Source organism: Pelophylax lessonae (assembly GCF_965119305.1).
Source record: "Pelophylax lessonae genome assembly, chromosome: 1".
NCBI classification, from domain to species: domain Eukaryota; kingdom Metazoa; phylum Chordata; class Amphibia; order Anura; family Ranidae; genus Pelophylax; species Pelophylax lessonae.
This window is the reverse complement of record NC_138768.1, coordinates 778,686,358-778,700,355: the sequence shown is the minus strand read 5'-3', so window position 1 is coordinate 778,700,355 and position 13,998 is coordinate 778,686,358. Positions and strand designations below refer to the sequence as shown.

Genomic DNA, 13,998 nt, shown 5'->3' with positions numbered 1-13,998 from the left:
CAATTGTTCTTTATATATTTCTAGCAAAGCACCTCCAATATCAAGTCAGACTGACATCAGGTAGAAATGATCCAGTAGGAAGAGGCAGAACAGGAATAAGTAATACAAATCATAGCTGTACTTTCTTCTAGCTGCCTGTCATGCTTCATGCACTTGGGGAATTATGTATAAAACATTCATCGTGCAGAAGCCTTAACCATTCACACACCCACCATGAATTATTGCTATATTGTTTGTAACATAATTATCTTCTTTGAGTGTCAGCTCCACCTAGTGGCCACAATGCAGCATATTTCCTGAGATACCTCCAGAAAAATAAATACTGCATTATGGCCACTAGATGGAGCTGTCGATCACAGGAGATAATTATATTGCAGCGAATATTCATGTTGCTGTGTGAGTGGTTAAGACATTAGCACAGTGAATGTTTTATATATAGACCCATTGATGCTGGATGGGGGAAAAGTTTAGGCAGCTCTGGTACCAGGTAGCCAACTTTTAGTAGGCCAATAGACTACAGAAATCACTGTAACCTTTGAAAAATGTCATACGTCAGTGTAAAGCAAACTATAGAGACATGCAATACTGGAAAAGGACTCTGGGCACAGAAGAAGAAAATAAAGGCCATCATAACTCATTAAAACAATGTTTCTTTTTAGTTTTAGACTGGAGCAGTTGTCACTGCACAGTATGTATTTGTTGAAATGAATGCAGTGCTCCCTGTTTGTATGTACTGGTGTACAACATTATTCCATACCGTGTCATAAGATTTATGTCAGCCAACTGGGAAATAAGACGATGATCAGATGTTATACAAGTTATCTGCTTCAATACTTTGTTTACACGATCCTTCCTATTTACATATTTATAAACCCTGCTTTACTTCTCACTTGTCAAGTGTCAGTCTAATACGCATACTGTTCCTCATAGACATATGTTCTCAGCCACTAAATATGCCATTATAGAATGTATGTGTTACTGTAGCTGTAGACAAAACACCCTAAATTATCTCCCCTCGCCCTCATGGTCAAATTACTAAATAATGCATATAATATATGGACAGGGCCAGAATAAGAGCCTCATGGGTTTGGTGCTGAGGATTTTGGTTGGCCTTTTTATGGAAATAAATAAAATGAAAATGAAAACAATATTTTGGTAAAACAAATTAAATATCGAAACAAATTCAATTAAATAGAGAGGGGAGTTAAAAGAGTTGGATAGGGGGTGGGGGTGAGAGAGAGAGGGGGGTGAGAGAGAGAGGGGGAGAGAGAGAAAGAGGGGGGAGAGAAAGAGGTATGAGAGAGATGGGATGGGAGAGAGAGGGGGATGAGAAAGAGGGGATGTGAGAGAGGGGGGGGAGAGTGAGGGGGGGGAGAGAGGGAAAGGGGGGGGAATGAGAGAGAGGGAGCGAGAGAGAGAGAGGGGGTGAGAGAGAGAGTGAGGGGTGAGAGAGAAAGGTGAGGGAGAGAAGAAGAGAGAGGGAGGGAGTGAGAGAGGTGAGTGAGAGAGAGGGAGCAAGAGAGAGAAAGGTGAGAGAGAGAGTAGGGAGAGAGAGAGGGTGGAGAGAGAGGTGAGAGGAGAGGAGAGAGAGGGGGTGAGAGAGGGGGGGGGTGAGAGAGAGGGGTGAGAGAGAGACTGAGGGGTGAGAGAGAAAGGTGAGGGAGAGAGAGGGAGCGAGAGAGGTGAGTGAGAGAATGAGGGAGCGAGAGAGGGGGTGAGAGAGAGAGAGAGGGGGGTGAGAGAGGGAAGAGGGAGAGAGGGGAGGGAGAGAGGGAGCGAGAAAGAGAGGGGTGAGACAGAAGAAGAGAGGGGAGGGAGAGGGAGGGAGAAAGAGAGAGAGGGAGAGAGAGAGAGGGAGAGAGAGGTGAGAGAGAGAGAAAGGGGTGAGAGAGAAAGGGGAGGGAGAGAGGGAGAGAGAGGGAGCGAGAGAGGTGAGTGAGAGAGGAAGATTGAAAGAGGGAAGGGAGAGAGATGGAGCAAGAGAGAGAAAGGTGAGAGAGAGAGGGGAGGGAGAGAGAGAGGGAGAGAGAGGTGAGAGAGAGAGGATAGAGGAGAGAGAGAGATACGTGAGAGGGATGAGAGGAGAGAGAGCGAGAGAGAGAATGAGGGAGCGAGAGAGGGGGTGAGAGAGAGAGAGGGGGGTGAGAGAGGGAAGAGGGAGAGGAAGAGAGGGGAGGGAGAGAGGGAGCGAGAAAGAGAGGGGTGAGAGAGAAGAAGAGGGGAGGGAGAGGGAGGGAGAGAAAGGGAGAGAGGAGAGGGAGAGAGGGAGGGAGGAGTGAGAGGGAGAGAGGGGAGAGAGAGAGAGGGGTGAGAGGGAGAGAGAAAGGGAGAGAGAAATGGAGAAAGGGGAGGGAGAGAGAGAGGTGAGAGTGAGAGAGAGGTGAGAGAGTGAGGGTGAGAGACAGAGGGAAGGGGTGAGAGAGGGGGGTAAGCGAATAAGGGTGCTTTTGGGTAGTCTTAGTAAGGTAGTAACGTAGCGTGGACAGCTCCCCATGGCGGGCTGTGGGTGGAGCCACATTGCAGTAAGAGTGGGAGGGGCTGCCCTGCACGCGATCCATGGGAATGTGCGTGATTTGTCACATCTGCATGATGTGAATGGAGCCTTACACTTACCAACCACTTAATGGGAATTTTACTATGACAGACCCTTCCCTACTTCTCTGCTAATCTCTGCATCTTTATCCACCTCCTCTCAGTACACCATTGCACTCTAAATCCTCCTGCTAACTTTTACACCACAAACTGTCCCCTGCACCCCAAACACCCTACTCTCTACTTAGCTCCACATACCTCTGCTCATCTTTGCACCCCAGACCCCCCCCTGCACACCCCCTCTTTGGTCATGTTTGCCCTTCAAACTGTAATTCCTTCTCTGTTTACCTCTGGACACCCCCCTCCCTCCGCTCACCTCTGCAGTACAGGCTGATGGCAGGGTCTGTGACAGTGGCAGGCAGGGCTTGTTGCACATCCCCAATGTCAGGAGCAGTTAGTGATTTACATATCAATCATATGTACACTGCAAACAGAGCAGGGCTGGGCGGTATTAGGGACTCACTCACACCACTGGGCTGGGCCTTTCTTAAGGAAGAGGCCTGGAGCTGCAGCTCCAATAGCCTCCTATGTTAATCCAGCCCTGTAATATGGAGCTTGTCACTAGCACAGCCTGTCCTGAGATGGGAAGTATTTTCAGTAGGAGAAATATAAAATGATGCATATAAATATTATGTAATCTCCTATGCAACCAGTAGGTGGAGCTCTGTGGTCCTTTTCATGTGTTCCTCTGCCTCCATTGTCTCCTGTTCTGTCCAAGGGCCAAGAAAGACAGGCAGTTACTAACCACTTGGCCTTTGGAAGAATTACCCCCCTTCATGACCAGGCCACCCTTTGTAATACGGCACTGTCGTACTTTAACATGCAATGCTGTACACAAATAAAGTTAATGTAATTTCCCCCCACAAATGGAGCTTTTTTTGGTGGTATTTGATCACCACTGCGTTTTTTTATTTATTCCGCTATAAACAAAAACATTTTGGAAAAAAAAAACAATATTTTTTACTTTCTCCTATAATACATATCCCATAAAATTTGATAAAATATTCTGATAGATGTTTTTAGTAAAAAAAAAATCCTAATAAGCGTATATGTTGATTATGTGAACATCATAGCATCTACAAACTATGGGATATACTGCAATTTTTATTTATTTATGTATTTATTTTTATACTACTAATGGTGGTGATCAGCGGGATTGCGATATTGCGATGGCCCATACGGATACTAACTGATACTTATGACACTTTGCGGGAACCAGTGAACAAAAAGCTCTATTTGTGTGAAAAAAATGCAAATTGGGTACAATGTTGCATGACCGTGCAATTGTCATTCAAACTGCGACAGCACTGAAAGCTAAAAATAGGCGTGGTCAGGAAGGGGTAAAAGTGCCCAGTAGGCAAGTGGTAATGGGCTGCACTACCCACAAGAAACACAGAGAAAGAAGTCCTTGCCCTTTTTTTCATGTAATGGAATACTTGTTGGCCTAAATTTATAAAGACATTAGATTATTCTATTTTTTTTTTTTTTTTACATTTTTTTATTGGATATGTTTTATAACATAAAGGAAAAACTTTTTTTGTTTCTTCAAAATTTTTGGTCTTTTTTTGTTTTTGTTTATATAATTAAAAAACCCAGTGGTGCCCAAATACCACCAAAAGAAAGCTCTGTTTGTGTAAAAAAATGTAGTTTGGGTACAGTGTTGCATGACCGCACAATTACCATTTAGAATAGCGCAGTGCAGAATAGCAAACAAATGGCCTGGTCATAAAGGGGATAAAACCTTCCAGAGCTTAAGTGGTTAAAGAAGTTGCAGGCATACTATTTGCAGACATTTTCTAATACAGTTATAACTACGCATTCATAACTGCTTTTGCTTAGTATTAGAAATGATCTTTTTTACCTTTTTTACAAAGTTAACAATTGTTCTGTCATGTGACCATGCATCTCTTCTTCCTGATATTGGGGGCAAGGATACAGTGCAGACACACAGTGTACCTGTATTCCCTAGTCCAGTGGTCTTCAAACTGCAGCCCTGGGGCTGGATGCGGCCCCTTGCTTGCCTTTATCTGGCCCTTGAGCAATTATTCCTGCCACTATACCAACGATGGGGTATAATTCCTACCACTGACACCAACTATGTGGCACTATTCCTTCCACTGACACCAACTATGGGGCACTATTCTTTCCACTGACACCAACTATGGGGCACTATTCCTTCCACTGACACCAACTATGGGGCACTATTCCTGTCACTGACACCAACTATGGGGCACTATTCCTACCACTGACAACAACTATGGGGCACTATTCCTTCCACTGACACCAACTATGGGGAACTATTCCTCCCACTGACACCAACTATGAGGCACTATTCCTTCCACTGACACCAACTATGGGGCACTATTCCTGTCACTGACACCAACTATGGGGCACTATTCCTACCACTGACAACAACTATGGGGCACTATTCCTTCCACTGACACCAACTATGAGGCACTATTCCTTCCACTGACACCAACTATGGGGCACTATTCTTTCCACTGACACCAACGATGGGGCACTATTCCTGTCACTGACACCAACTATGGGGCACTATTCCTTCCACTGACACCAACTATGGGGCACTATTCCTTCCACTGACACCAACTATGAGGCACTATTCCTCCCACTGACACCAACTATGGGGCACTATTGCTTCCACTGACACCAACTATAGGGGACTATTCATTCCACTGACAACAACTATGGGGCACTATTCCTTCCACTGACATCAATGATGGGGCACTATTCCTTCCACTGACACCAACGATGGGGCACTATTCCTGTCACTGACACCAACGATGACAACAAAAAAGGGGTACTATACCTCCCAACAACACCAATTATTTCCCCCCTAACAACAAAGAAGGCATTGTTTACTCCCACTGAACACAGTCCACCCCCCTAAAATCTGAAGGGCAGTAAACTGGCCCATTCTTTAGAAAGTTTGAAGACCCCTGCCATAGTCTGTTCAGCCTGAGGCAAGATGCAGGCTGTGCTTGAGTAGGGGGTGGATTTAAGAGGCAGGCTGTGATTGTGAGGGGGTGGATGTGCCAGAGGCAGGCTGTGATGGGTTGGGGGCGTAGTGTCTAAACAAACTACCCAGTATAGGCATGCTGTGTGTCTGCACAGTGTCCTGTACCTCTGAATGGCCAGCCAAAGGATGAAAACCAACCATGCAAGAACAGATCCACTTCTATGCTGAGTGTGGTCAGTTTAAAACAAGGAAGAAAGCTGACTGGTAGGATCAACCAGGTGCTTCAGATGGAAAAAGTACATAAAATGATAGAGACTATGCTTTACAAAATACACATATGTGAAGACACACAGAAATTTATATTTAGGGTAACATACACTTTAACCACTTGCCCGCTAGAAGATTTACCCCTTTTCATGGTCACTGGCCAAGCCATCTTTATACGATATGGCACTGTGTTACTTTAACTGAAAATTGGGCATTCATGCAACGCTGTCCATAAATTAAATGTATGTCTTTTTTTCCCATAAATTCCCATATGCATTTTTACTTTTTTTTTGCACTGTAGACAAGAAAAGACAGACAATTTTGAAAAAAAAAATGTTTACTTTCTGCTATAAAGCATTTCCCAAATAAATAAATGTAAAAAAATCTAATTTCTTAAAAATTTAGGGCAATATGTATTCTGTTACATGTTTTTGGTAAATGGTAAAAAAAATGCCAAAAAGCGTATATTTATTGGTTTGCGCAAAAGTTATTGTGTCTACAAACTATGGGATATATACTGGAATTTTTTTTTTTTTTTTTTTTTAATACTAGTAATGGCATCGATCAGTGACTTATAGTAGGACTGCAATATTGCGGCGGACATTCTGACACTTTTTGGGAACCAGTGACACTAATACAGTGATCAGTGCTAAAAATATACACTGTCACTGTATCAATGACACTGGCTGGGAAGGAGTTAAACAGCTAGGGCGATCAAAGGGTTAAATGTGTGCCTAGCCAGTGTTTTGGTGTACTGGTTTAGGTGCTTTTCCTAAGGGAAGTGATGGATTTTATTCCTTGCTTTGCAGGGACACAAAATCCATTACTTCTGAGCTGACAGGACAGAGTTCTGCGTTGTTTACATAGGTGCCTCCCTGAAAATTGGTGGTCATCCATTGGCTGTCATCCGCTGATCGGAATCTGCTGTATCTAATCACAACACAGACGGGTCGCCGCGCGTGCCCGCCCCCTACCTGAAAGTGCTGGATCACGTACCTAGTTCGTGAACCAGCGCAGCAGAGCTGCCTTGCCACCATACATGTAAGTGATACAATAGTTGACTATACACAATCCGATTCAGTTGTACAAACTCCTTTGGATCTACTATCAATTTTGTAGTATAATGACCTGCCTGATTGATACTAATTCAAATGTTTGTTTAGGTTTGTCTTTTTTTTTTACATAGTTTAAAAAACTAAAGGAGATTGTACATAGAGGGTACAATCAGATTGTATAATGTATGGCCAGCTTTAGAGGAAAGTTGCACATTGTAGAAATATAATCCCATGTACAGACACTGGGAAAAGCCAAAAGGCCTGCTAAATCTGGCAGTATGTGACTGTAAAAAAAAAAAAATGTATATATAAAAATATACAATACATATATATATATATATATATATATACAGTCAGGTCCATAAATATTGGGACATCGACACAATTCTAATCTTTTTGGCTCTATACACCACCACAATGGATTTGAAATGAAACAAACAAGATGTGCTTTAACTGCAGAATTTCAGCTTTAATATGAGGGTATTTACATCAGGTGAAATAAATACAAGAGAACCAGTTCCATTGGAAGTCATACATGCCAACGCCATGACACTACCACCACCATGCTTCACTGATGAGGTGGTATGCTTTGGATCATGAGCAGTTCCTTTCCTTCTCCATACTCTTCTCTTCCCATCACTCTGGTACAAGTTGATCTTGGTCTCATCTGTCCATAGGATGTTGTTCCAGAACTGTGAAGGCTTTTTTAGATGTTGTTTGGGAAACTCTAATCTGGCCTTCCTGTTTTGAGGCTCACCAATGGTTTACATCTTGTGGTGAACCCTCTGTATTCACTCTGGTGAAGTCTTCTCTTGATTGTTGACTTTGACACACATACACCTACCTCCTGGAGAGTGTTCTTGATCTGGCCAACCTTTGTGAAGGGTGTTTTCTTCACCAGGGAAAGAATTCTTCGGTCATCCACCACAGTTGTTTTCTGTCGTCTTCCGGGTCTTTTGATGTTGATGAGCTCACCGGTGCATTCTGTCTTTTTAAGGATGTTCCAAACAGTTGATTTGGCCACACCTAATGTTTTTGCTATCTCTTTGATGGGTTGGTTTTCTTTTTTCAGGCTAATGATGGCTTGCTTCACTGATAGTGACAGCTCTTTGGATCTCATTTTAAACGTTAACAGCAACTTATTCCAAATGCAAATAGCACACTTGAAATGAACTCTGGACCTTTTATCTGCTCCTTGTAAATGGGATAATGAGGGAATAACACACACCTGGCCATGGAACAGCTGAGCAGCCAATTTTCCCATTACTTTTGGTCCCTTAAAAAGTGGGAGGCACATATACAAACTGTTGTAATTCCTATACCTTTCACCTGATTTGGATGTAAATACCCTCAAATTAAAGCTGAAAGTCTACAGTTAAAGCACATCTTGTTTGTTTCATTTTAAATCCATTGTGGAGGTGTATAGAGCCAAAAAGATTAGAATTGTGTCAATGTCCCAATATTTATGGACCTGACTGTATATATATATATATATGCACACTATATCATACCTCCCAACTTTTTGAGATGGGGACGTGGGAAAACCTATTAGCAAAAGTTTGTAGGTGTGGGACACACACCCTGCCTGGCCCACCTAAAGAAGACTTTAAAAAAAAAAAAAAAAGATTAGTTAAACCCACAAGTGTTTTTTTTTTTTACCGCTACTATTCCTTTATACTGGCTTGTAAAATTTACAAATGCAGCAATTTAGAAATTGGATGAAAAGTTTAGCACTGGGAAACACTTTTTGAAAGATAAAATTAGCATTTTATATAAAACTATATAGATCAGACCAAAATGAGGGACAAATGAGAAGAAAAGCGGGACAGAGGGACTTTGTTCTAAATTCGGGAGAGTCCCTTGAAATCAGGGACAGTTGGGAGCTATGCTATATATATATATTATATACTGTATATTATACATAAACACACAATGAGTGAAGTTTAGGTGATAGTAGTAATTGCTGTAAGGTAAGTGACACCTCATTCATCCTCCTTATACCATGCAGCCATTGAGAAAATTGCTTAAACTTCAGAGTCATTAACCCCCTCATTGCCAACCAATCCTCCCAAATGATCCCTACCTGTATATAAAAGCCGGTACAGGTTTGTAGCTTTTCAGCAACATGAAAACGAAACCGTTTTCTTCTTATCTGAAGCTTTCCAAAGCAATTGTTATGTGTGAAGTGAGGAAGGAATTAAATGTGATATAAGATAAATAAAACCCAAGCACCTCTCCGTTGTCTGACACCTGAAGTGTGAAATCCGAAGTGGGATATTCCCAAAGCAATTATCTGAGCGGTGAAAACACATTCGCTTCCTATGGACAAGACCCGAGATTTCTGCCTGTGATTAAACACTTCCACAGGTAATGGTAAATCTCCCCCAATAATGATCCAGCGGGGGTGACATGTCATGCCATGGCACTGAACTTAGACTGGCAAGTGGTGGAAACCAGAGATTGTATATCATGCCCCAGGCATTGAAACATCCTCACTTCTGTCAATCAGATTGCAGTCTGTTGGGGTAACATCAAAGAATTACAGATCCCTTCTCAAACCAAGTTGTGCATATGATAAGCGATTGCTAATCTTGTGTGTAAACCCGTTTCCAAATATCATGTACAAAATAATCAGCTAAAATGATCTATATTATCATGGAAATTAATACAAGATGTACATTGATTTTTTAACTGTTTCTTTACTGGGCTTATTTCACAGGGGAAAGAGCCTAATAAAGCAGCCCATTGCAAGTTTTTCATTGTCATCCATTAAAGCTTCAGGAATTATGAAAAATAATGAATTACCGATCATTACTACAGGTCACCAAACTTTGCAGATCTTCATTAAAAAACTGGATTTGCAAATACACATGTCTGTATATAAGAAAGGACCAATACGCAAAGAAGACTATCCAATATCAACTTGGTCTCTGATTTTGACATCTGATTGGTTGGGATGGGTTACGCTGCCCACACATGTTACAATCTGATTGTGCAATTGGAAGAAAAAAGTGCAGCGCTAATGAATGTACATAATATACAAGAGTACAATTAAACATATATATATATAAAATATATAGGATATTGTGAAATAAAGTCCAATACTGAAATAGGGCTTGAATAAAAGTCCCAAAGAAGTGATCCATCTTGTTGGTATACATATAAATATAATATATGCACTCTTTTTTCTGGTTTTCATGTCATCTGATTGTACAATTCCCTTTAGCTCCACCAACAAACTACTGTATATAGTGCAAGGGCCCGCGTGATTAAATACAGATTGATTTGATAGTTTAACTACATCTTTCCACTATATCATAGTTTTGGTAAATCTAAAGTTGACTGTATAAAAATTATACAGTCGGATTGTAAGGTATATGGCGACCCTTAACTCCCAATCAAACGATGTCACGTGACATTAGATGTCATTTGTTTTGCACATTTACGCTTAGGTCAGCCTACTCATTTCAATGGGCTGCCCTATGCGGGACAAACACAGCAAAGAAGCTTATGCACCTTTTTGAGCTTCGAGCCTTTTTGAGCATGTGTCTTACTTAACACGGCACCGCAAGCGCAACGCGCGTTTTGTGCACGTGCACGCGCTGCTGTAGTTTGAATGCAGCTCTGATGTGCATCATATCTCATTAAATAAACCCTGCTGTGTCTTACACTCTTTTCTTATTAAACACAATGAGAACAAAGGATCCATTGTGTTAATGGCTGTGAGTTGACATGCATTATACATTAGCATTCTACGAGTGCATTAATGGGTGCCACCTGTATGACGTCCCCTTACCACAAAGTATTTACATACTTTCAAAGCGAAGACTAACTCAGCACATTAAGATGGACTAGAAATAAATGATTGATGAGCCTCAGGTTTACAAATCACATGCACGTATACACCACAAGGTAGATAAATAAGCAAACTTTCTTTTTTTTTTTTAAGTTATCAACACAAGATCCATGCATAGTTATAAAGTTGTGAGAAAAGAATCACTGCCTTACCTTCAATACCTGCTTCAATAAGCCCAAATTGTTCCAATAATTTCACAAACAGAACAATCACGATCAGAACGGCTATCATTTCAAGACCTTCCAAGTTCATGGCGAGTTAGGTCATGGTCTGACCACAGCCAGCTACTACAGTGATCTTCTCACAGGCTTTCTTTGTCAAGCCATTAAACTACATTAAGAAGGCTGCTGCCAGTCAGCTGAAGGCAGCGAGGGAGAGGGAGAGAGAGGGAGAGAGAGGGAGAGGGAGAGAGAGAGAGTGTGTGTCTGTGTGAATACAGTGCCTCCTGTCTATGCTAGCAGAGGCCAGAAGTGGCAGACGGATAAACTCAGGCCTGTCAGGATTACCCGTATGCTCGTTATCACTCTTACACAGAAAGACAGCCATGCATTAAAGAAAAGTGACGATCACCCAAGGACCCAGGAGGTCACACAGCAAACGTCCTCGCTAAAAGTGACGCATACGGGCTGACAGCAACACACCTGGGAATTTTCCCCCCTTTTCATTTTGCTGTGTTATGGTTCGGAGTCTTGTGGATTGGCAGTTCCCTTGGTAACCACATGTAACATCTAAGACAAATCTATATTTTATACTTGGGTAAAACTCTATATGGAGTCCAATAGGTAAATTCAACGACTAACAGAGACTTTGAAGGACTTTCTGAAAACTTCCATCCAAGTAAATTCTTGGTGACGGACTGCTCACTTTGTATACCATCCAATGGAGCTTTGTACAGGTACACTATATTACCAAAAATATTGGGATGCCTGCCTTTACACGCACAAGAACTTTAATGGCATCCCAGTCTAAAGCTGGATACACACTATACAACTTTTGTTGTTAGATTTCCTTTGGATTTAACTTCAACTATGTAGTGCAAGGGCCTGCTTGATTGCATACAAATTGAAAGTGTTTAGCGTTGACCTCATATTATATGGTTTTGGTAAATCTAGAGGAAAAACTCTAAAGACAATTGTATAGTGTGTATGGCCCATTAGTCCGTAGGGTTCAATATTGAGTTAGCCCACCCTTTGCAGCTATAACAGCTTCAACTCTTCTGGGAAGGCTGTCCACAAGGTTTAGGAGTGTGTCTATGAGAATGTTTGATCATTCTTCCAGAAGCACATTTGTGAGGTCTGGCAGTGATGTTTGACGAGAAGGCCTGGGTCGTACTTTGAACTCAAATTCATCCCACAGGTGTTCTGTTGGATGCAGGCCAGTCTCAAGTTCCTCCATCCCAAACTCGCTCATTCATGTCTTTATGGACCTTGCTAGGTGCACTGGTCCAAATCATTTTGGTGAAGGGGGGGTATGGTGTGGGGTTGTTATTCAGGGGGGTTGAGCTTGGCCCCTTGGTTCCAGTTAAGAGAACTCTTAATGCATCAGCATACCAGAACATTTTGGACAATTTTATACTCCCAACTTTGTGGGAACAGTTTGGGGATGGCCCCTTCCTCTTCTAGCATGACTGCGTATCAGTACACAAACAAGGCCCATAAAGACGTAGATGAGTGAGTGGGATTCACAAAACAGTGGGATTTGTATGTCCACCTTAAAATAGTAGACCCTCCATAATGTATAAGTTACTCAAGACTACCCTGCATTTTTTCTTTATAAAAAGGCATCTAAACACAGACAATGGGTTTGATTTCTAACCAGGTTCCAGGCTATAAACATGTGTTCCTATGTCTACAGTTCTTGTAGTGTAAAACTGCCATCTTTCACATGGCTTGTTGATAACTTCTAGATTAGTTTGTCTCCACCCTGTTGCATTACAACCTTGAACTTGTCTGCTAAATTATGCATGGAACTCCAACCACTACAATAAGACCAACCCACTTGGATGGCTACGAGAACAAAGCACTTGCTCACGTGATCTGCAACACATCGTAAATATATAGGGTTTTATTTATAAAAGATTTGCATAGCAATTCTCCTGAAAGTGCATGTACAATCATTCTGTGCAAAACACATATTTTCTTGGGCTATTTCCTAAAGTGATCAAATGTTTTTCACTGATTTAAAAATTGAAAATACCATATTTGGCCATTCATCTGCGTTAGGTCTCATAGGAAATTCCTAAAATACTTGCCATATAGTGGCTAAATTAGTAATTTGAGAGATACTGCAAGGCTGAGGAATTGAGATCTCTTCCTATGGTTGTGAATGACAAGCATACCGCTTTCCTGGACTCTGGGAGTTTGTGCTCTCTGGTTACGAATGAATTGATTTCCCCTGTGGACTTTCAGGCTACAAGAGTTACTGTAGCCTTTGTACATGGTGACACTATCCTATTGCAGCACAAAAAGTTTAGAACAGCATTAGGAACTGTAACTCATTTAGTTGAAATTGTATTCTAATTGTTGCAATGTTTGCAAAGGGACTTCCCTGAATTTTGAGAACTCTGGGACTGTCCAGTCTTAGTCACAATATCATAATAAAAAGGTCAGAATCCCTGACTTGTCCATTTTTATCTTTATCCATGTTGGTAGGAGAACTAGAGATGTCCAAGGAAGTCCCTACAGCCAATGAGAGTGGGCAGCCCTCTCCTGACACTTTGCTGATCCTAAAGCCTCGTACACACGCAACGATTGTTGGCCGTGAATTTTCGGCCAACGTCCGATCGGCCGATTGTTGGCTTGTTAGTATGATGCTTCCGACAACCGACTGCGACTTTTCGGCCAAACAAAATCTGGTGTGCATGCTATAAAATTTTTGTTGGCCGTCAACAGAATGGCCGATTGTTCGTCAGTCAGTACAGATTTCGGCAGACAAAAATCAGATGAGCAAGACTGGGCATGCTCAGAGAAGAAAAAACACACGGAAAGTAAACCAGCACATGACATCACTGTAGAAGTTGGTTGTTGTTGGCCGAAAAAATTTGTGTGCAGTCTAGAGCACATTTCAACCAACACAACAACACTGAACAAAAGACGGCCGATAGGTCGGCCAACAATCGTTGCGTGTGTACAGGGCTTTATACTCAAAGAAATCTCTGGTACCAAGCAGAAAAAAGACTCTAGCTGTATCAGGACCTTGGAGAGCGCCATAATGAACAACGGTGAACCTTTCAGGCTGTGTTTATCTTACTT

The 13,998-nt window shown here is 41.9% G+C and overlaps 1 protein-coding gene across 2 annotated transcripts in view; it reads right to left on the bottom strand.

Annotated features, from left to right (window-relative positions):
* Nucleotides 1-13,998, bottom strand: part of KCNIP4 (potassium voltage-gated channel interacting protein 4) — an 888,341-nt gene that overhangs the window by 601,537 nt on the left and 272,806 nt on the right. The window contains exon 1 of one of the 2 annotated variants that reach the window (XM_082269016.1): nucleotides 10,900-11,205. The exons of the other annotated variant lie outside the window; for it this stretch is intronic. Within the exon in view, the coding sequence (XP_082125142.1) occupies nucleotides 10,900-10,999 (100 nt within the window). The 5' untranslated portion in view covers nucleotides 11,000-11,205. Of the gene's footprint in view, nucleotides 1-10,899; nucleotides 11,206-13,998 lie in introns of those variants that run through there. 2 annotated transcript variants of the gene reach the window in all.